This window comes from Leptonotus elevatus, chromosome 5 (assembly GCF_054856555.1).
Source record: "Leptonotus elevatus isolate MCC_2025b chromosome 5, RoL_Lele_1.0, whole genome shotgun sequence".
NCBI lineage: Eukaryota > Metazoa > Chordata > Actinopteri > Syngnathiformes > Syngnathidae > Leptonotus > Leptonotus elevatus.
The window spans coordinates 13,128,168-13,151,397 of record NC_141243.1 but is presented as its reverse complement, the minus strand read 5'-3'; the positions used below and the strand labels follow the sequence as shown (position 1 = coordinate 13,151,397).

At 38.6% G+C, this 23,230-nt stretch overlaps 1 protein-coding gene across 3 annotated transcripts in view; it reads right to left on the bottom strand.

Moving 5' to 3' along the window:
* The window catches only part of ntrk2a (neurotrophic tyrosine kinase, receptor, type 2a), a 72,318-nt gene extending 52,775 nt beyond the window's left edge, over positions 1-19,543 (bottom strand). Inside the window, exons 1-12 of one of the 3 annotated variants that reach the window (XM_086076129.1) lie at positions 18,825-19,543; positions 16,742-16,816; positions 15,491-15,562; positions 14,690-14,758; positions 14,324-14,472; positions 8,288-8,421; positions 7,257-7,389; positions 7,039-7,110; positions 4,880-5,107; positions 4,704-4,730; positions 3,662-3,699; positions 3,491-3,590 (exon numbers count right to left, since the gene is read on the bottom strand). In XM_086076129.1, the coding sequence (XP_085932255.1) occupies positions 3,491-3,590; positions 3,662-3,699; positions 4,704-4,730; positions 4,880-5,107; positions 7,039-7,110; positions 7,257-7,389; positions 8,288-8,421; positions 14,324-14,472; positions 14,690-14,758; positions 15,491-15,562; positions 16,742-16,816; positions 18,825-19,084 (1,357 nt within the window). In that variant the 5' untranslated portion in view covers positions 19,085-19,543. Of the gene's footprint in view, positions 1-3,490; positions 3,591-3,661; positions 3,700-4,703; positions 4,731-4,858; positions 5,108-7,038; positions 7,111-7,256; positions 7,390-8,287; positions 8,422-14,323; positions 14,473-14,689; positions 14,759-15,490; positions 15,563-16,741; positions 16,817-18,824 lie in introns of all 3 variants that reach the window. The other 2 variants (XM_086076127.1, XM_086076128.1) reach the window with 2 other exon arrangements.
* Between the last annotated feature and the right edge of the window lie 3,687 nt (positions 19,544-23,230).

Genomic DNA, 23,230 nt, shown 5'->3' with positions numbered 1-23,230 from the left:
GTGAGGTGGGGTACACCCTGGACTGGTTGCTAGCCAATCACAAGGCACATATAAACAGAACAATAACCATTCATACTCACCTATTGACGGATTGAATATTTTATGCTACATGTATATTACTTATTCATTTTCTGAACTAATTACTAATATATTTTTAACCCTATAGGTCATTCCTCCCAGCTGACGTGGGGCGTTCTGTTTAGCACTTACTAATTTGCCTGCTATTTTGCTGTTCAATGTTGGATGTTCTCCGTGTTAATGCGGTTCCAGCCAGATGTCAGTGAAAAATGGACTCCATCACTACAGGCACTAAATTTATCGTGCTGGCTGTGTCAGTCTTAGGTGAGCTTAGCAATTAGCATAGCTCCTCCGTCTTTTCTCGTTATCCCTTTGTGAGAACAATACTTGTCAGATGTGTTTTTATTTGCTGCCATGGAGGTGACAATTGCTGACTCAGGAGTGAGTCTGCAATGTTTTTTTTTTTTTGCCAATATTAGCCAGTGACGTTTGTTGCTAGCTAGCTGGTTGTGGCCTTAGTTGCACTGAGCTAGCCTGCGTAGTAGACGTAAGCTATTCAAAGGCTTAAATCCAAATTTTGACCCGCAACTGAGATACTCCAGCTCACCCGCAACCTGCATAAGGATAAGCGCTATTGAAAATGGATGTCTGGATAGCATAACTTTATCCACTTATGCGGCAAGGCCATTGCGATCGACAAACCATAGCTGGTCATAACTTGTCTGCTGGGAAAGCAAGAGAGGGAGGAGGCGGTTGTGCCGAGCATGCTCAGTAGCACCTCTGGCCTACGGTGGAGTCGGGCTGACCTTGAGGGTGTCATATCGATCGATCAAGACTGAGGTTTGTGCGTGTGCGTCGGGAAGAGAGAGGGGAGGAGGCGTGCAACTTCTCCAAACAAGGAGAAAGCCAAAACCTCCGCTAATGATGAATCATTGATGGCGGGTGGACAGGCAAGTCTTCGCTTCACGTCGACTTTAGCACTCTCGCTTCATTTATATGTCTCGTTGGCCCTGCAACTTTACTTTCTATCACATGTCCGTCTTGCTCCGCCATCACAATATTTTGATCCCAAGCATGGACATTTGATCGTTGACCATATATGCATTATTTTAACGGCTTCTTTATTAGCTGCTGTCTACGCTAATATACAAAGCTTTCGCTGGAGAGGAAAAAAAAACATTCAAAACAGCTGTCAAAGTAAACTCGCTCATGGGGGCCATCATTTTTAGGTCTTGTCACTCTCATGTCATCATCTACTTGAAATTACATGATTTTGAGTTGAGTTATGGTGTATACCCCCACCACAACTATTTCAAAATTTTTGTACAGTTCATATAATAATAATAATAATAATAATAATAATAATTTAAATGTGCTTAATTGAAATTTAATTAAATAAAAATAATAAATAATAATAATAATTTTGGGTTTGGATGTGGCTCAACTTCCAATCAAGTCATGTTGATTTTCTTCCATTATGCAATTGCTTCAAGATAAAATCAGGAATTGTCATATTGCTTCCTAATTCAAACTGATTATTGTTTTCCTATGCACTGGAACAGACTGTGCTCAACCTGAGAAGTTCCACAGTATGCTGCGTTGCACCTTGGTCCATGTCACTTTTGCAACCATCTGCCTCAAAGACACGCTCGCACAACAACTCGCAAGCGCACACAACATTACCGACAAGCATAAAAGCGCCATCCAGGTGTGTCAAGAATGGGGCATATTGTGAGAAGCAAAACTCTGACCAAATGTTGCCTATTTGTTATTGATGAGAGAGGAGCACAATAACGTCGCGCTTATGAATAATGTAAACATCAGCAATAGCAGTGAAATGGTTTACACACACACACGCACCCGCGTGTGATTCTCATACACATCTGTTCAGAACACACGGCCCGGCACGCTCACATCACACATTCCCAACATAGACTTGCCACCTACGCTGGAAGCAGTGGTTCCGTATGTTGTATAATAACAGTCAGTTTTGATTATAACTGCTGGAAAGCTACTCATTTAACATTAGGTACTATTCCTGTGGCAGTGGTTATGTCACAATTATGTTTAAAAAATGGTGTGACCCACCTGACTTCTCTCGCCCCTGCTTTTGAACTGTTATACTTACAGGAAGCCTTAACTTACTTTGGAGTATGAATGGCAACAGGTCTGATATGCAGCTTTATTGTACTTTCTGCCATCGACATTGTTTTATCAGTGGGTCACTATACGTCGTTGGGATGGATCAATAACCAGAGGTATAGCTCTAATTCATAAAATTAAAAAAAACGAATTAATAATAATAATAATAAATATGCTTCCTGTACTAAAAATAGTGGGCTAAAACTTTTACCAAGTATTGTAGCTTGTTAAATCTGTATATAAACACTGAGAAGCAATTTCTCAGTCTTTTAATTTTGCTGTTTGTGAAATTTGTGCTTGCGTGTAACATTCACTCATATCTTGTGCATCTCCTGGAGGTTTATCCCCCCCGCCCCGCCCCACCCCAACCCCTCCCCCAGTCTATAAAACATTGTGATGCCCCCGAGTTATGACGTCACAACATGCGCTATACATCCTGTGGGAACAACTCGCACTAATGTCTTTCTCCTCACAAATGTCGACATTACGGAGGCAGCTTTAAGGTCTTAAAAGGCCTTTTCACTCCGAATGACCACATTTGTAAGCCACTGGTGAAAGACGAAAAACACAACAAGAAAAACACATGCAGAGCTCATGGCCCATCTGTCACGATGACCACTACTCCCCGGAGAGCTATGAATCAATCTCTGCCAAAATACTGCACTTCAACTGTCACAACTGAGACTCCAGCACATTCTATTTATTTGAAAATATTGTTTAAAGCCTATAATTTGCGTATAACTCTAAAAGTTCATGTAGATAACACGGCACATGCATGTTATGCGCAGCAAATATGGTTAGTTCACAAAGAATGAGAAAGCCAAGCTAGCAAGATTAGTCAAATCTACAAACTGGATCACATTAGAAGAAGCAAACGGTCATTGAAGCGAACGTCAGCAACGCTGAGAGGAAAATAAAGAGAAAAGGGCTTCCCGGCGGCCACCAGCACCAGGACTGGATGGATTCATGGACACACAGCCTGTTTTTTTCTGATTTGTTGTGTTATGCCAATGAGAGCAGCAACACACAAACATATTGTTGACAATTATACTCATTTGATGTATAATTTAAATAGAATACAATGAGAAGTGAATTGAGGTCTCATGGGTGATGCATCTTTTTTTTTAATTTTGCAAGTAAGTGGTTTCAATTTTCCAGAGGTCCCAATTGTACAACTTCTGCAGGTGTCCCACTTTACAATAAATAGAACCTCATTGGTGCCCCCCTGCAGGCCAGCTGGTATATTGCATCTTCACAAAACCATCCATTATTCCCATCAAAACAATGTCCTCGTGGCTTTGCCAAACAACGACAACGAGCGCAGTCTTACCTTTGATTCCAAACTTGGAGTTGCCACCAAATTTGAGGATAGCCAACATAATCAGGAAACCGAAGAAGGCAACGGCGGCGATGCCCACCACCACGTAGACCTGCGGGTTGGGCAGAACTTAGCAGGTATGTCCAGCGGACTGGCCAGATGGAATGTTGATTGAGGACTTACGGCGACTCTGTCTTCTGGTGGGTCTGCAGTGGGCCCGTCTGTTGATACACAAATAACTCGTGGTAAGATGTTGTTAAACAAGTGGATGACTATATGACTTTGCTCTTGTTTTAGACAACGTATTAGGGTAGCACAAAAAAAAAAAAACGTATTTATAGCATTACCTATGGGGAAGTCTGCAGCCAAGAGAAGGTGGTGTTAAGAAGCAGCAAGAGAGAGAGAAAGGAAAAACAAATTAGACGGAAAAACGTCAAGAAATTTCAACAGTATTTTCCTTAGCATGCGGCTTACAAATGATGTCATCTATCATGGAGTTGAGCGGCAGAAACACAACAATGGCACACAGGAAACATGCAAAGACATAAAAAGCTACATAAAAATAAACATGGAACACGATAAGGAGGAAAGACACACTCGTGTCGATTGTCATCTTTGCTGCAAGAAAGTTGAGGACCAAATTAAAAATAATCATAATAAAAAGGAACCACACAGAAAATGGTAAAAAAAAAAAAAAAGTTACACATGAAAATAAATGAGCAAAGCAATAGAATTTTGAAAAATATTTTATTCATATTTTTTTCAAAATAATGTTGTACTATTACAAGATTAAAGTCACCAGGGTATGGAGTCATGCCGCCCAACTTATAACAACTAATATTATATAACTTAACCTTAAAAAATATATATGATCATAAATTACATACAATTTAAAGACATCATTAAAATTATCGTAAAGTCCTAAATGTTTTCGCTTTTTTTAATACATATAGTTAGAACTTTAGTCACTTTATTTTCAACATTATCCACTACTTTATTTCTCTTTTGGAATACCACAACTTTTTTTTCCCTCATAAACATATCGATTTATTTTCAGAAAATGTCAGCGGGGGAAATGCAAATTCATGAGGAAATAGGTCATTTGACAACAGTACTTCGTAATGTTTACTTGAACCAACTTTAGTATTGCAGTATGACTTTTTGTTCTTCTATTCTTCATTTGCACTTATATAGATTTTATTGAAGGAAACATTTGTATACTCACCATAGTAGTATGAATCTTTGTCAGTTCCTGCGCAAGTCCAATAAAAAGATTCAAAATAAAGACTTTAAAGTTCCATCAATAGTTTATCAAAGACAAGACCTAACAAGAAGGTTTTTGATATTGCAGAATTCAAATGTGGTGTGCGCCATAATGACCTGTCAAGTGTGGGTCCTCACCGTCCCAGGGTTTATGCATGAAGTGGGCCTCGACCCGCTTCTGGTCTATCCCGTACTTGTTCTTGGCCACCAGCGTGTAGAGGCCGTTGTTGAGGTGCGTGGGGCTGTCCAGCTGCAGACAGCCGTGATACTCGCGCTCGGTCACATCATAGATCTTGGTCTTGATGAATTTGTCCTCCGTCACCGCTTTGTCGTCCAGAAACCACTGCATGGTAGGTTCCGGGTTGCCTGGGAAATAGATCCGTTCAGTTTAGCATTCTGGAAATCAATCTTAAGTCAGTAATATACTTTATTTGTCAGCCTATAAAAGCTCTCCCTTCACAGACATTTCTCCTCTGTTGGCCTCTCATGCTGTCCGAGCAACAAACAAAAGGGAGTTTGCAAACGTGCGGACGCTGGCTGGACTTGAGCGATGAAATAGCTTAGCGCTAGCTAGCTAGGACGAGGCTACAGGCTAGTGCAATACAACGCGGATGGATTTAAAATGAGACCGAAGATAACACAGCATCCTGGCTTCTGCCGCTGGCCAGGGTACGACACGGGATACTTCAGGTTAAAATTCATTTCCATGGAGTGATACGCTGGCTTTCTAAACGTATGATGACGATATAGTGCTATAATAAGTGCACTCCATTTGCCATTTAGTATTTTGCCCAAATTGGATTTGTCATATGTTGGATTGTGAAGTGTTTTTGGGGAAAAGCACATTAAATAATAGACAGTACTACTTTTGGGCCTGAGTTCAGGCACTAGTATTTAATGTTGTTGTTTTTTGGTTTGGTTTTTATTGACAAATTAAGCCACTAATAAGCCACTTGTAATATTACAACTACAGGTAGTCCTCTAGTTACAAACATTCAACTTGTGAACGTTTCGCAGATACAAACAAAGGCTGACTGATGTCCATAAATGCCGTATTTCGCTCACAAGTTATTATTTTTAAGTGTGCACCACATTATACATTATGGTACAGTACTGTACTGTAGTTCCCCTCTCTGCCACAACCCCGCCAAGCAGTACTGCACCATTTGCATCTACCTCACTCTCCTGTGAAGCATGGCACAGGAGCCATGGCGCACAAAGTCTTCATACACCACATTTGGAAAAATAATAATAAAATGATAATAATAATAATATTAAAAGTAATTATTTATTTATATATATATATATATATATATATATATATATATATATATATATAGAGAGAGAGAGAGAGAGAGAGAGAGAGAGAGAGAGAGAGAGAGAGAGAGAGAGAGAGAGAGAGAATTATTATTAATAATAAAATGTATTTTTAAATTTAATTCATGCACTATATAGACAATATATAATGTATATAATTGTTTCCATTTTTTTATAGTTTCATAAAATTTTACTTTAAATTTAATGTAAATTTAATGTGTATTTCTTGTAAAACTATTACTCTATTTTCATAAACTTGGGACTTAATTATGTGTTTTCTGTTGTATTATTATGACTTTTGTCTTGAAGAAAACACCCTGAATATAAACCCAGTAAGACTCTGAGATCTGCATACTGGGTTCGATTAGTGGAGCCCAGAGTTCAAAGTAAACATGATGAAGCAGCATTTTGCTGTTATGCTGCACACACATAGAATTACCTTCAAACAGAAGTGAAGTCAGCCCCCAGTGTAAATGTTTTTAAATCTGTAAATGTGTATAAACTTTAAAGTATGTTCTTCTTTTTGTAAGCTACTTTTGGTTTCTCTGTTTTGTTGCTGAATGTCGTGGACTATTGTGATTGTTGTAGGTATTGTATGAAATGTGCTATATACTGTAAATAAATCTGCTTTTCATTGCCTTTACATGTTTATATTTGCAAGAAGGAAGTGGAAATTGTACGAGACAAAAGTCATAATATTAGGAGAGAAAAATAATGGGGACGTGATTACATGAGAATAAAAACATTACATCATTTCAAAAATACCACCTTACAAAGCTTTTCTTTTAAAATGATTACTTATTTCTCTCGAAAAGTACGTCTGTATTCCTTGTAAAACTACAAATGCATTTTTGTCAAATTTTACTTCTCTCTTTGTTACTATTACTTTTGATCCATAAAATGGCAGTTTTATTGTCTGAAAAACAATAATTTAGAGTCATAATATTCTAAAAACAAAAGAGAAAAAAGCCACATCTTACCTGCGACACTAAAGGGAATGCACCAGTGGTGGTCTGAGATGGCGTCACTCAGCTTGGTGATATTCGGAGGAACTGAGGAGATTAGCAGCAGCGGACACAAAAAGAAAGTTAACACTAGTGAAGCATGAAAAGCAAAGAAGGTATGTCTTGTCCGGCTCTGCATGAAAGACTTTCATCTAATTGGATTTTTGCACACAAAAAAAAGGGGCCAAACGTACATAGTATGTCCAATAGCAGCGAGGACTCTTTCTCGCCGACGATGTTCTCTGCGGTGCAGCTGATTTTACTGTTATGGTCCAACGATGACAAGTTGGACAAACGCAGCACGGAGCTCTGACCCGATGTCAAGATCTGCGCACGGGATGAAGCGTGAACGGGTTTTAGCACAAGTGGATGCTCTAAATTGCCTTTTTTCTTTTTCTTTTTCATTCCTTTCTCATTGCTTTTTTTTGCAGTCCGACACCAGTACGAGTAATCAACTTGTGAGCAGTCACCGATACCAAGTACTGATGTCACTTGTACTTTTGATACATAAACATCAAATTTCCCCAAAAAACAATGACAGATAATTATAACCCCTTCAGACCGTAAATATAAATAAATAAAAGGCATCATTTTGATGATGCCAACAAGTTCTTGATTGGATCTTACGTAACCAATCACAAGTTGATTTGCATGATGTTCATGTTACAAATGTTGCAAATGATAGGTTTACAACGCAGCCATATTATCCTGGTGTCCACTATAACAACTAAAAACATGAAATAACCACTAAAAAACATTTGCATGTTTTTCTTATTGTAGGTAGGTTGGTAGATAGATATTCTTTATCTTTTGAGAAAAGTGATTAAAATGCCATTACAGTAAATCAAATATATAATTGTGGCACGCTTTAACACTGAAACTTATTAATTAATTCCAATGTCCCTAATCATCATCATGATTTGCCCTCGCTTAATTCCGTCACATGCCTCTTCAATATTAAGTCGCCTTCAATTACGCTCAGACAACACCCCAAATGCTAATATTATCAGTCTATCAGACGAGCTAATGTGCTACAAAGTGCACATTTAATCCTCTGAAAAGTCATTAACAATTATTCTCACAATAGCACCATTAATTTCCTCACCCAGAAACCATCAGTTTGATTTACTGACGATGACTCCAGGCAATGATGCGTTATTGCGCTCCAGTACAGTGCGTGTATGCCAATGTATGAGAGGTGGCGTCACGTCGCGTGTGTACGGACCTCGTAGTTCGTGACCAGCGCCATGTTCCAGATGAGTTCGGGCGAGGGCACTCCGGAGGTGGCGCATGACAGCTGCATGTTCTCACCCTCCATGACGGTCACTTTGGACCGCGTCAGCGTTGCCATGGGAAGCTCTGAGGAAGAGGAGATAGAGGAGAAGGGAATTAGTGATGGAATGAAACGACAGCTCTCATTGATACACTTTACACGAACACGCACACGCGCGCGCAGGGAGTCAAAGGACAGATTCAAACTCGCCTTGAATCCGTGTGAGCACTCGAATCCACACACACACAAACACAGAGAAGCAAGTTACACACTCATTAGCACCGCATGTCTCCAGCAAGCAGGCTGCTAATGCACCGATTGGCCACGGTTCCGTTTGTGTGAATGTGTGTGTGTGCGTGAACAAGGCTAACCAGAAGGTGATGTGTGCGTGACGAATTCAACTCATCTGAAAAGACCCGACAACAACAAAAACAGGTGACTTTTGACCTGTAAAAGTCTAAACAAGGAACAATATGTCCCCCTTGTCATTTATGAGATTGTCTTTGTTTGAAGTTTAAGGTCCTGACAAGGGTAAAGACAAATAATAAATAATGAACTTTTCTTTTTTTATCGGATCTTCAGTCACGAGCAAACGTTTGCAAATCCAAATCCCATCAAGTCGCACATCAAATTAAAGCGCCTGATGTGGACTCTCCGTATCTGCAATCATTGTGTCAATAAGCGCTCAAATAGCGGCGCAACAACTGCAAAACGTGTACTCGGTGGTTTGAAAATGTCATCAATCTTTTTCATAACAAGTCTTGCATTTACAGCACTATAATTCTACTGCAGTCATAATTATTCGCTAAATGTTAAAGTATTTTGATCAGTGCCATATAAAGCATGCCGTTGTAAAAATCCTATAACCGAGCTGCTTGTCAATGTCGAGATCCTAATCAGGTAATGAAAGTTATGTCCGCCTTGTGCATTAGTTATTTAGGACCACATAAAAACGAAGAGACAGTCCTCACAGGCCCGAAGCCGGTCAAGGAAGAAGAGACGGCGAGGCGTTGACAGCAAGTGCACATTAAACCGGACGGATTTCTTATCAAGTCCTTTTGTCCGTCGGCCTGTCACCACGGCAACCCACTTATCACCACGGCAATCCGTTCAATCACCGCCAGAGACACTAAAAGACAATCGCTTCAGCCGGTGCCAGCCGCCATGTTAGAAGCACATAACTTAACAGCCATCCGAAAAAGAAAAAAACGCCCTTTGTCCAATTAAAGTGTCTATACGCCTCAACATGGGGCCGATTGTAGCTGGAAGAACACGGGAGGATTCTGTTGGGAAATTATTTCCACGCTCGGCTTTTTGGGGTGAAACCAGCCGTGACATTTGGTGATTGTAATCCCTGCTTTGAGAGCCCATCAGAAGGAAGGGAGGGCTAATTAGCATAGCGGCTCAGCTAGCAAATGTTTTTTGTTGTGTCTCCGTTTCGGCTCGGTTACAGCCCACCTGCAGCATGCACGTAAACATCTGGAAAGTCACAGGAAAATATGTATTTATACTGAATATATATATATGTCTTTCTTTAAAATGATTAAGAGTTCAGAAAATAGTGTCTGTTTTTGTACTCATCTGCAGGTGGAAGATGGCGTCTATTTTTGTGACTAATATCAATGTTACAGGTGAAATAACAAGTGATGTCAAGTTAAAGTTTAAAACAAACATTTTAAAAAGGACTCTTAGAGAGGATTTAGTGTAATAAATAACATGGAAATTGTCCCAATTGCTGTTAAAGACACTAGCTTGCCATTATTTATGATGTAACTTGCTTACGCATTCATTGGAGAGACCATTTCTGTGCTTTGGTGGGTGCTGCTGTTTTGGTGTGCAACAAAGTTTAAATGGGCTGTGAAGTTAACACTGATGGAAAAAGGGAGGGGTTTATTTCATTTAAGCAGGAGACACGCCAGAACCTGTATTTGATATATTTAGGGGACTGTGAGGAATTTCATATTACAGTAGCGAATATTTAACGGACTGTTTTCAGCACATTATTGTTCATTTCATTGTCAACTTGCCTCATTGAACCCAATTAGTCTTTATAAATAAGTTAACATGTTTAAAGGTCAGGAGACCTTCCGTTTGAGAGCACCCATATGCTTTGACTTAATGTCATTACTCTTAAAAGAGAGTTTAATTAAATTTAAATTAAACATCCGCTTTAATAATATCCCCATTAATCATCATACCTTGTTCTTTCATTTTCATCCCCCCCCCCCTTTTATTAAATTCCAACGTTGCCGTAAAAAGCGTGTTGTTACGGCATTCACACCCCGCTGGTTTAATTTACTCGTATTCAACCCAAGCGCTCTTAGAATTCAGACGGCAGGAAATTCACCAAAAGTACGAACGGGCTCTGTGGACACTGAAGCCATCTGGTCTCCTTAGTGGCTTTGTTCTGCTGTTTACTGCCAACATGTGTGATTTGTCTTTGTACACAGCATATAAGCGCACAGGGAAAATGTTGTCTGTCTAAACCTCATGGACGACTAACTACTAAGTTGGAAACCAGTTTGTGTACTCAAATGCAGATAGGAGGAGGCTAGGCATGGGCACGGTATTAAAATAATTGCAACTCTAAAATGACCTCTTTTTTTTTATGTATATATATATGGGTAAATAAAAACAGCATTTTTCACCATTCAACACAATGTAATGTATTTTTTAACAAAATATAAAATATTTAGCACAGAAGAAATGAGTATCATGTTAAGTTTAAATAAATAAATACATGTTAACATTCTTCCTCATAGTGTCCCATCACCGCTCTATTTTTAAAAGTAGAAAGACCAATGGACTACTAATGTTGTCCTGGGTGTAACTAGTACCCACTGGCACCTTCTTCTTTTTATTTTTATAGTTTTTTTGTTTGACAATGAACATTAATAAACAGAGCAAAAAGGCATCTGTGTTAGCAGGAGAAAAAAAGAGTTAATTGGAGGCAATTATCTTCAAAGATGCGCCTCGTTAACTCAACCCTGCAAGCAACCAACCCCAAATCGTCCCATGCCGAGGGGAGGCATATTCTATGGTGGAGCCCTTTTAGTTTGAAACAAAGATTATTACTAAGAAATGTAGAAAAATCAAATAAAATAGCCACATAGTATAGCACAGCGGCTAGTGGTTAGCATTCCTGCTTCCCAGTTTTGAGGTTCGGGTTCTAATCTTGACTTTAGCCTTCCTGTGTGGAGTTTGCAGGTTCCTCCTAATTTTGTATTTTTTTTTTTTAATAAATATTAATTAAATAATTTTAACTATTACTGTACATAATGAGAACAGACACTATAGAAAATGGACGGATGGTCTTGGCTTGTGTGTTCTATAGTGGATCTGCAGCACCAAACAGAGTGAGACATATGTGTGAGATCAGTGCAGGCCTGAGGGCACGGTCGGCGCTCTGACACTGACAAGTGGACAGGCTGACACGCAAACGGACAAAAAAAAAAAACCCTGACGAAGCAAAGGCTAACCGTCCATCTGGACCTTTTCAAGTCCTCCGCGTAACCCTGACAGCCTTGGGGCTCCGACCGGACCGTGCCCGCCTCCTCATGTGTCAGTCCGCCAAAGGGAGGAGAGGCGGGCTTCCCCTTAATGCCAAAAATAAACTCCGCTAATGGACAGAGGGAGGGGGGAGCCGATCAATTGGAATTATCAACGGCACCGTTAGCTTCCTGCAGGCATCGTTTGTGTTCTCTGGGTCCCGACTGCTCCGAGCAGTCACTGACCATGTTGCTCATTCCGCCATTAAAAGTCTCTTACAGGGACAAAATCACAATATTTTTTTTAACTGGGTGGTAAATTTTAGAGATCGCTGATTCTGGAGTCGTCTGATTTCCTTTCAGGATTAGTGAATGAGAATGGTTTGTCGCTATACGTGCCCTATGATAGACTGGCAAACACCTAAATAGTAATGATAATAATAATAATAATAATAATAATAATAATAATACTGAGAAGAACAACCACATTGAAATTCTTTGATTTTAATTTAATAAACACGCTAAAATAATCAAGCAAGAAATAGATATTGTTTATGTTTTCTAATTAATTCTATAAAATGCTACATAAAAGTGGTTTGTTAAAGGTTATAAGGCAAATAGTTTAGGATTTTCAAGATTTTAGGGTGGTCAAAGGCCCTGTTTCCCACTAGACTAGTTCCACCCCTGCACTGAACAGCAGCCGAAGCCTTTTGCCACATTCAGAACCAATTCTACAATTTAATTATCTTTATTCACCACAATGTTTTGAAGAGAAATTGTCTTACTATTTAAAGGGATACTTGACTCATTGAGACATTTTCAGCAGTATAACATTCATATAACTTAACAGAACTAGTATAAAGTTAATGGCTCAGTTTGCTGACTAACCCAGAAAACAGGTGAGCCATGATTGGTCATTATTAACTTCCTTAGCACAGGTGATGTCATCTTCAGTCGACAGCAAGTGAAAAAAAAAAATTAAGGTAATAATTTTACATGAAAAATAATGAAGTTACCAAATTCATTCTGGACAAAATATTAACTTTTTGCTGCTGAAAGTGGCTCAATTAGTCAAGTATCTCTTTAAGTTGTAAATATTTCATTTGCATCTTTTAATTAGTCTTGCTGTCCGTGTCAAATGTCATTTTTAGATTTTTAGTATAAGCCGCGTACTGCTGAAAAATGGATGGTGGGCCGCAAATGGCCCCCATGCCGTAGATTGGACACCCTGTGGGTGAATCAATTTTCTTTCCATTTTGTTTATATATATATATATACATATATATCAGCATTCACACATAATTTTCTTTTCGTTTTATTTTGGGGGAAGGGGTGATTTTAGCATAGCCTATTTAATATTTTCATGGTTATGTTTCTTTATTTAAAAGTACACAGTAGTTTATTAATAAAGTAATAAAATGTTATGTATTTATGTAATTTAGTATTTCATCAAAATCTTTATGAAAAAGACACTCAAAGAATCTCACTGAAGTACAACTTTACTTTACTTTACTTTACTTACAAAGTTACTGTAAAATGATTTTTGTTGTTTTGTTTGTTTAGTCAGAGTAATTAACACATTTTTTACTTGCCTGACATTTAAAATGAGACGCCTTCATATTCTATTATTGTTAGTCAACATTTCGTAACTATTTTCATTTCCATTATTTTGCCAATTGTTTGAAATGCAAACCAATCAGAAGTAGAATTACGTTGGCGGGTCTGACCGAGCCAAATTGTAATGGGACCCTGTTTATGAACAGTGTCTAAAATAGAGCGATTCATGAAAAATTCATAGTGTTGTTATAAAGGAGGCAAAGAAACATTGTGTCAATTAAATCCAGACGTTTATATACTCCAGCATGATAGGCATACAAGGAGAGCTTGTGGGCTTGTTTTTGTAAATAGCGTGTTTCGCTGCGGGCCCCTTTTTTTGTGTTTTATCATTGTTCATCCAAATGTTGTAGGTGTTTTATTTTTAGGGTTTAACAATTTCTCATTGCAGAGATAACACATTCTTTCAGGGGATGCTAGACATTGCCTCTTTGCAGGGCATTAATCCAAATCCAAAATGTTGACGCACTCTATTATAATTGATCAATTATAGATAAATTTGAGCACATATCCTCAAATGGTGTTCGTCACTCAGATACCATGTGTCATCCAATTAAGACAATAAACCACACCACCTCAAATAGATGCTTCACATTCCCATCAGGAAATAAAAATCTGATGAGTCTTTTTTTTTTTTTTTTACCCTGTTGCTAACCAAAACAACAGCAACAAACGGCCGTGCAGAAAATTTTAAATGCAGCAATACTCTGCCTAGCCCTTTTTATTTATTTTGAAAATCCACTTCCACTTTAAATAAATTATAATATACCTCTTAGTTAGTTAGCATCAGCTGTGTTGAAAAAAGACTTGCTAAGCCGAGCACTTACTGCCACCTACAGGTCCGGAGTGTAACTGTCTCATTAGTGTGTTTGTGGCGTGTCCTCACCACAGTTGGCGAGTCTGAGTCTGGACAGCAGGCTTCGTCCTCCACCGTCCTCGATGCAGCGCAGTTCCTGGGTGTCCGCCTCCTCTCCCAGCCACAGTTTGATCCACATGTTCTCACAGGAACAGTGCAGTGGGTTTCCTGTCAGGATCCTACACACGCACACGCACAAACACACTGCATGCTTAATGCAGACAGTCAAGGACAGCGAGAAGCAAAGCGAGACTCGAAAGTAGCTGTTTTTCTGTGCAGGTTAAACAAGGACATACTCGCATTCACTTTCTCGTCTAAGAGCATAATTATATTGCATAACACATCAGATGACAGTGTATCATTTTACCTGTAATGTCTCGCCATGAATCTACTCACATGTAAGAGATGTTGAGGTGTCGGAATATGGTCCAGGACAGCGATGACAAGTTGTTATCTTTCAGATTCCTGCCAATCAAATGGTGACAACATTTGAATTGTCACCCAAAAAAAATCCATAATGAGTCTTATTGAAAGTAGTGAGAGTAATTAAAAATAATATTTTTTTTGTCATTTAAAAAGAGACCATCTCCATTGAAGGTAAGAGGAAATGTATTCATAGTATGCTGCAGGACTCTATACTAATATACATCGGAGAGACTGTTTACATGCATTTAGTAGGCGATGTTGTTTGGTTAGCAACAGATGGGCTCAGCAGTTCACTCTTCTACTGAGATCATTAAAATTAGCAACATTTTTTTCCCCTGATACTTAAAGGGAGATTTGGAGTTGAGACTGTTTACAGTACCGCTGTAGGTGCTGCTGTTTTGGTTAGCAAAATAGTTCAAATGGGCTCAGCTGAGCCACAATGACAGCAAGTTGCAGCTGCTCAACGGGTCGTTACTTCGTTGCTTTTTCAGTGCGAATATTTAGTGTGAAACCGATATTACGAGCAACAGTAGGTTAATGTACCTTGCTAAGCTCTAAGACTGTGCTAGCCTGTATGTTAGCAAGCCGCGCTTTTAGCCTAGCAATTCGCACCCTCGACTCTTAACTTGTGAAAATGGTAGCTGCATCAAACTGTCATGTTTACATCCTCATTTTTGCAGGCTGCTCGCATTGAAATCTGATATATAATCCAAATAGAAAATGTAAAAGAAAATCATTGAAATGATTAAAAAAACGATTGTTTGTACTTACAGATATTGCAACTTGATGTTGTTCTGAAAGGCCAGCTTGGAGACGTACGTCAGCCTGCTGTTGGTCACCGTTCTGACACACACAACAAACACGTTTACCACTTCAGAACAAAAGTAACAAATCAAATTTAAAAATGTTATTAATAAATGTAAATGTGATTACTTTATCATCATTTCCATGCTATGATGTGTTGTGACACAAATTAAAGGTCCTGTTTTCCTTGAAGGGACACGCCCACTTAGGCTGTCCAATCAGTGTCTGTTCTTTTACCCTCCAGATCTGGTGACCAGCCAATCACTCAATCGCACACGTAAAGGGGAAGTCAACCTCAAACATTTTTGAGAATAAGAAGTTTTATGTGACCTCACTAGTCTAAACATGACATTCCGATAAATATTACATTTGTGGAATATGAGTTAAGCAGCCAAATCCAGCTATTTTTATCCATCTGAGGGGGCGGCCATTTTGCCACTTGCTGTCGACTGAAGATGACATCTCAATTGCTCAGGGCCAATCACAGCTCACCTGTTTTCTGAAGCTGAGCTGTGATTGGTTGTTACCTGAGCCCTGCGCAACTGTGATGTCATCTTCACTCGACAGCAAGTGGCAAAATGGCCTCCTTCTGATATGGATAAAAACTGCTTAACTCATATTCCACTAATGTAATATTAACCAAAATCCTGTATTTAGACTAGTGGAGTTGCATATAACATATTATTGTTAAAATTTGTTTTTAAGGTTGACTTCCTCTTTAACTGTGCTATAAGACAAGCCATTTACTATTTTTTTTTTTTTTACTTTTTTTTGGACTGAACCTGTGACTGGTTTTAGTTGGTACTGGATGAACCAATTGCTGCTTGCTTGGATTTTTAAATCAAATGGATGGATGGATGGACAGATGGCTAGATGGATGGATGTTAGGAATCCGATCTGGATTGAAATGTGAGTCATATCAGATGCTTTTATTGATTACAGCCTTCACTTATCAATACGTATTTGTTTGTGATTGCGTACAGGAGCAGAAAAAAAGTTTTCCTGTACAAAACGACAACCTATGGAGGTTAACCCTTGAATCTCTCCATTGCGTACTGCTTATGCCACTCGGGTCGCGAATGAGATAGAGCCTATCTTTGGTGATTTTGGGCAAAAGGCAAGATAAACTAACCAATCACCCACCCCATGGTTTATAACATGCATTATGATATTCTCAGCATATTAGTGACTTCCAGGAAGCCGTTCCGATAGACTCACAAGTTCCTGAGGTTCTTGTAGTAGTGCAGGTCTTTGTCGTTGATGGACGAGAAGCTGCTCTGGTTGGCGATGTAGCTGTCGGGAGATACAAACAGCACGTCAGGCGGCCGCCTCATTTGTTCGGGCAAGCAAACATTCCCGAGGCGAGACAAAGCGCCGCTGATAAAGGAGTATAATTACCGGTCAAAGTGTAAAAATGAACGTTTGGAGGACAGACGCATGCACGCATACATAGGAGCACAAAGAAAAGCATGTCCCGCTTTTTTTGTCGAGGCCACTTTTTCAGCACAATTGAGAGCATTTCGGGTGAGGTCAGACCCATAAACAAGCTCTTACTGTTGACACTTGAGAACACTCTGTAAGGATCAATGTCAGAACATAAAGAAAATAAATGTTCTTGTCCCTTTTATGTACTCTCAAGAGCGTCCAAATAGTATGCGACTGCATTGAGAAAACAGCTCATTCTAATAGGATTTGAAAAGCTTACTGACCATGGTTATTGGATATAGAACGAAAATGTCTTAAAGGCATGTGTACTAATTATCATGACTCGCTGGCTGGTCACATCATTAGGTACAATGTAATAAAATCCAATATAACAGTTAATGTCACTAGTTTTTTTAAGAGTGTGTACGGGTAAGGAATTCAATAAGTGCAGAATGAAGTGGGTGCATGGTTGTAAAATTTTGGGAAACAGAAACAGTGTACATAACAATTAACAAACAGCATACCCCAGAGGACACCTGAATTATCAGTACGCAATACGCAATGGTGGTGGGGGGGGGGGGGGGGGGGTGTCCGAATGTTCGTTGGGACACATGGTCTTCTACAACCATGCAGAAACGATTTATACTGTCATTGAATGACATTGGTGTAACTAATGTTGTGGTTATGATCAGAAAGGGACAGGGGCAGCTAAGGACAGCATGATATAGGCTATGACTGACAGCCTATGGAATACTTAAGCAGCCAGGTGATATGATCTACACTGATGCAATGATAACAGCAGTTGTAAAACATCCTTTTGGGGATGTGAGGGCTTGGAATCAGATCGCACATGGCTTGTGTGATTGGATTTTTTTTTTAAATGATTTAATATTTTGATGTCATTTTTGCAATATTTTTACTTTTTCACAATACATAATAGGCAAATTAAGTAATTTTGGATAAAATCTTAAATAATTTTACAAATAAATTAAATATAGAAAATCTATATTTTTGCAAATAATGTAAATAAGATGAACAAGAACTTCCAAGGACCCCTCCAAGGCTTTAGGATAATAAAGATCCAGCGTTTATCTCTGACAGAAAGTGATCACCGTCAAGGCCGTTTATCTTGTGCCAAGTCAGATAACGGCAGCCAATCTCTGCTTGAGATGCTTACACCAGTTTACATACCCCCTTATGATGCTTGTCCTATTGATTCATCATTTTGGATAAATGATCGCTTGATCCCGATCGTCACTATAGTGTCTTCTTTTTTTCTTTCTTGCACATGTCAAATTGATTTTTGTCCTCGTCTCTGCTGGTGGACTTCATAAATAGACAATCACCGTCATCCAGTGTCTGTGCTAATATTTGGAAAGCACACACTGCCTGGCTCCTGTCAATTTATGTGAACAAAGTAGCAATGTCTACATTAAAGTCATCCATTTTCTATAGAGCGTGTCCTCATTATGGGGTCACGGGTGAACTGGAGATCACTCTACCTGACTTTGGGCGAGAGGGTTCCACCCTGGATTGGTCACCAGCCAATCACAGGGCACATAGACTATTTGGGGTCATAATTGGATCCAACATATATGTTTAAGAATGTGGGAGAACAGGACCTGAGATAATATATCTCGGAGCCGAGATTCGAACCTCGACCCTCAGAACCGTGAGTCACTCGAATGCTTTAAATGACGATGAGCGAGCCTGTTATGCAATGTCGCTACCTTGTGAGATACCTTTCCTAAAATATATATAACTGTATCATTATTTCATAGTAATACAGATGTTGCTGAACGGTCGTTCTGGTTACAGACGTCAGCTGCCAAGCAGAAGAGAATCCGGAGGGAAAAAAAAAAAAAAATGCCCTCACATGTCCGTGACGTTCTCCATCTCCGCCTCGCTCTGCAGGAGGGGAAAGGCGGCGATACCCCGCTCCGGATCCACGCAGGAGATCCTGGTGTTGCTGCAGACGCAGGAGGATGGGCATGCCTCGGCGGCCAGCCAGGGGTCTCCGGAGCCCACCGCCAGTCCGAGGAGAGCCAGCCATATGCACAACATCCAGCCCTTATAGCTCCGCCACGGCGTCGGAGACCACCGAGTCCCACTCGCGCCGGCTCTCTGTGCGCTCATGTCGGGTTGCAAATCTCAGCCAAGGCGCGCCGAGCAGCCCCCACGGCCCGAGCCCAGGTCGGCTGTGGGGATGAGTGCAGCCAATCAAGGGAAAGGGGTCGCAGGGGGACTCAAAGACACAAAAAAATATCCTTGAGGGGGGGTGTACAGGCAAGGCTAGACAAGGTGTGAAAAAAACAAGACAATGCCCAGTTTGCTCCTTTTATCCCCCCCACACACAGTCTGTGAAATCCTCCTTCAGTGCAGCTGAAACCACACTGTCACACTCAGTGCATTGTGCCAAGAAGACTCTCTCGCTCCTCTCTACTCTAGCTCGAGCTCTCTCGCCCCCCTCCCCTGATTGGATGGATGGATGGATCCAGAAGGCAGCTCACGTCAGAGTCAACTTGCACTTCTCAATGCTTGTCCAGTCTGCAGGTGAAGGGCCTCAATATGGATTTTCCCTAGAAACCTTCTTTTACACACAAAAATGTAGGTTAGATTTTGTGACTGATGAGTCCTGTCTGGTTGTGGGTCCAAATTCTGCTCCTGACGTCACGTTTGCATTGTTGTTTTCAATTCACAACCAATTCTTTGTTTCTGATTTAGTTTGACAGCAACCTTATGCTTAAAGCAGCTTGAATGCTCTTTTTTGAAGAATACAGTGCTCATATCTCAAATTGTTGCTTGTAAGTCAAAGCAGAAAATACGAATGTGGGCTTGTCTCAAAGCTTAAAGCTGCTCTACGTAACAATTTGCCCAAAAATATCTTTATAATAGTCTTTTTATTTGACCATTTATGACTGAAATCTTCTAATTAGTAGATTAACATCTTTGCTGTTCACAATAGGTAGTCCTGCAAGCCTCTGGCCAATAGTTTTCAGACTGGATTCGTATTTGAATTTCCCACCCTCTGTCTGTATACGTGCGTGTGAATAAAGGAGTGTGCAGTTTCATTTTTCGGCCACAGATGGCAGTAGTGATTCAAAATTAAATTTTCTGCGTTCGGCAATTAGAAATCGCCACTGTACCAAAAATACAACAATTGGTCACACAAAGCACAATAGCAAGCCATAAACAGGCTGTATATTGTTACCAAAAGTAGTCCACCAATAAAAAAGCTATATTTGGCCCTACAAAAAACAGTCCGCCAAATCTAGAATATGTTGGCGCAAAATGCAGGATAGATTATGTAACAAGTATGTTTATTGTTACAAAATTTACAAGTATCCAGAATAATGCGTGACCAAAAATATTTGACCACAAAAAGTAGTTGAGCAATAAAAAGCTCTATTTGCCCACAAAAAAAATTGTCTGCCAAATCCGGAATATTTGGTCGCAAAATGCATGACAGTTTATGTAACATGGCAACCAGAAAAAATTATCCCACACACACTGACAGAACTTCACTCAATTAGTTTTATTTGAGGGAAATAACGCTTCTCCATTGATAGATTATGTAACATGTTTGTTTGTTGTTACAAAATGTACAAATCCAAAATTTGTATGGCCAAAAATATTTGGCCACAAAAAAAAAATCATGTATCACAACTACAATATTTGGCCACAAAAAACACAATAGCTTGGTGTGTTGTTAAGTAAAATATAAGAAGAACGTAGTACAGTGAATGAATCACCATTATATACGGCTTTGGTCTAAACAAGAGAAAATTATAAAAAAAAATATTTAAATTATTTTTGGTGAGTAGCGCCACCCGACCCGAAAAATAAATAAATAAATATGTATAAAACAATTAGCAAATAGGTGAATTTTCAAATGCCAAGTAGCAAATGTGCATTATTTGGTCCACAAATAACATGATAGCTTACTAGCATGCCCGTCACAAACACAAAATAAATACAATAATTGGCCACAACAAGCTTGATAGTTTATTATTTAAAAAAAATAAAAAATAAAAAAGGCTGTAATTTCCCATGGAAGAAACTATTGATTTTCATAAATGCTGCTTTGTTTAAAAAAATTAAAGTTTTTGGGCCCTCAAAATGTGTGTAACAAATGTATCCAATTTTGCCACTAAATATTGAGTTTTGTCATTAAAATTACCCGGCCAATGATATCAATGATATGTTTTTTTTGTTTACCATATGCGTCCATATTTTTACACAAAATATAGCTATTTTGCCCTCAACGGCTATGTCTAATTTCAAGACAAGATGTCATAAAAGACTCCATTAAGCTACCAAAATGATGCATTTATACCATATGAATACTATATTTTGACACAAAACACCCTTTTGTTACTCTTCTGTAAGAATAAGACACATTACTGCATTGAAAGTGGATCCAGGATGCATTGGTCCAGTGTCTAAGCCAAAGTGGCACATAAAGAGTTAACATTTGTCTGCACTGGACTTGCCTTGAGTGTTGAAGAATGAATGTCCTTGTCAGAAAGCGAGAGACGGAGGAGGAGGACGAGGAGGATGAGGACGAGGTCACATTTGGCTGTGGAGCAGCCACAAAGATACACTTTTGTCCCAAACTAAATAAGCTCCATCACTATATCCTCAAATAAGCTATATTTTTCTATTAGGACATTATTTTTTTAGAATGACATTTTGCCAAAAGCCACATTTGACATTAAAAATTTTTTTATATATATATATATACATTACATATAAATGAATATGAATTCCTGCCAAATAAAGCATTAAAAGTTTGTCACAAAAATGGTGATTCGACACATTAGGGCTAACATAATGCTACATTTTGCAGTCAAAAACAAAATGTATTTTGAACTTCTTTTTTTTTGCTGTTTAATAATAATTTCCCTTTTTCATGTAAAATATTGGAGAGGACTTGATCTTTTTTTGCAGGAAAATACACAGATTTCATGTCTTTATCTTATTTTCTTAAATGTCTTCTTTGAAGATATACACCAATGTTTTTTTTCTTGAGATATGTTTTTTTTTTAAGTATACAGCCTTTTTAGAATCTATAGATAAAGATTTGTTTTCTTAAATAGATTTGTTTAACTCTAAAAAAAAAAAGCTTTTAAGCTTTTAAAGCTTTTTTCCTCTCGAAGATACAGTGCATCTTTTTTGAAAGAATGGCAGTTTGTCTTGAAAATGTCCTTTAAAAAAAAAGGCTTTTTGTTTTTGTTTTAACAGTTCACTAATTCCTCTCCTTTTAGGCAATATTGACTGGTAAATGATTAACTAACATTCTTGTCATCATAAAGTTTGTCATTTGAAGCACAATTCCACAAGAAAGGTAACGTGATACAAAGTGCTGTGTCACAGTTATGGTTATGATTTTTTTTTTTTAGCAGATGGGGACTTCACATTCAGGATGTTCTTAATCATTCTTATAATAATAATAATCATAATTATAATAATAATAATAATAATAATAATAATAATAAAAATATATGTTATTTGTAAAGCACTTTACATTTGACATCAAACCTCAAAGAGCTTCTTATCATCCGCAACTATTTCCACTTTATATCTGATTACATCACTCGCCTATATGTCTTTTGATTACATATTTTTTGAAACAATACCTTTTCCCGGGAACTCTCATGATAAACGGTCATGTTGAGGGGGGGGAGAGGGAGGTTTTTAGTAGCGGTGTCGGGACAGAAACATGAATAAACGTTTGTTTCACTTTTGAATGTAAACGAGATGCATTCAAGGACTGCTAACAAAACAGGGCATCTCAAACGCAGATGAAAGTATCAAAAGGAATTAAACCTAACAGCACCATCAAGATTCCAACAGATGGTGCCAAAGTGATACATTAATTGCTTCAGCCATAGCACAAAAATAGCCGAAATGTAATCATGGAGGACAGGTTCAAATATCGAAACACAAGTATGCAAGTGTTCACTGTAGAATTTTTTTTCCAGTAATACTTTATTCATTTTTGCAGGCCCAGGGGGGATCCATATCACAGAATAAACAAACAACAAAAAGGAAATTTAAAAAAGCAACATTATAACAATAATAAACTAGTTATAAAACATAGTGTATAGTAGTTTAATATAATAAATAATCATTTTTTATAATCCTAGAATTGTTTACTTTTTGTCCCCGGAAGATAAATCCTTTTTCTTAAAAATGTACAGCTGTATTTATTTATTTATTTTTTTCGGGAGGGGGGCAACTTTAGTGTCAGTGTACGACACCATTGAAATGGAAACTGAC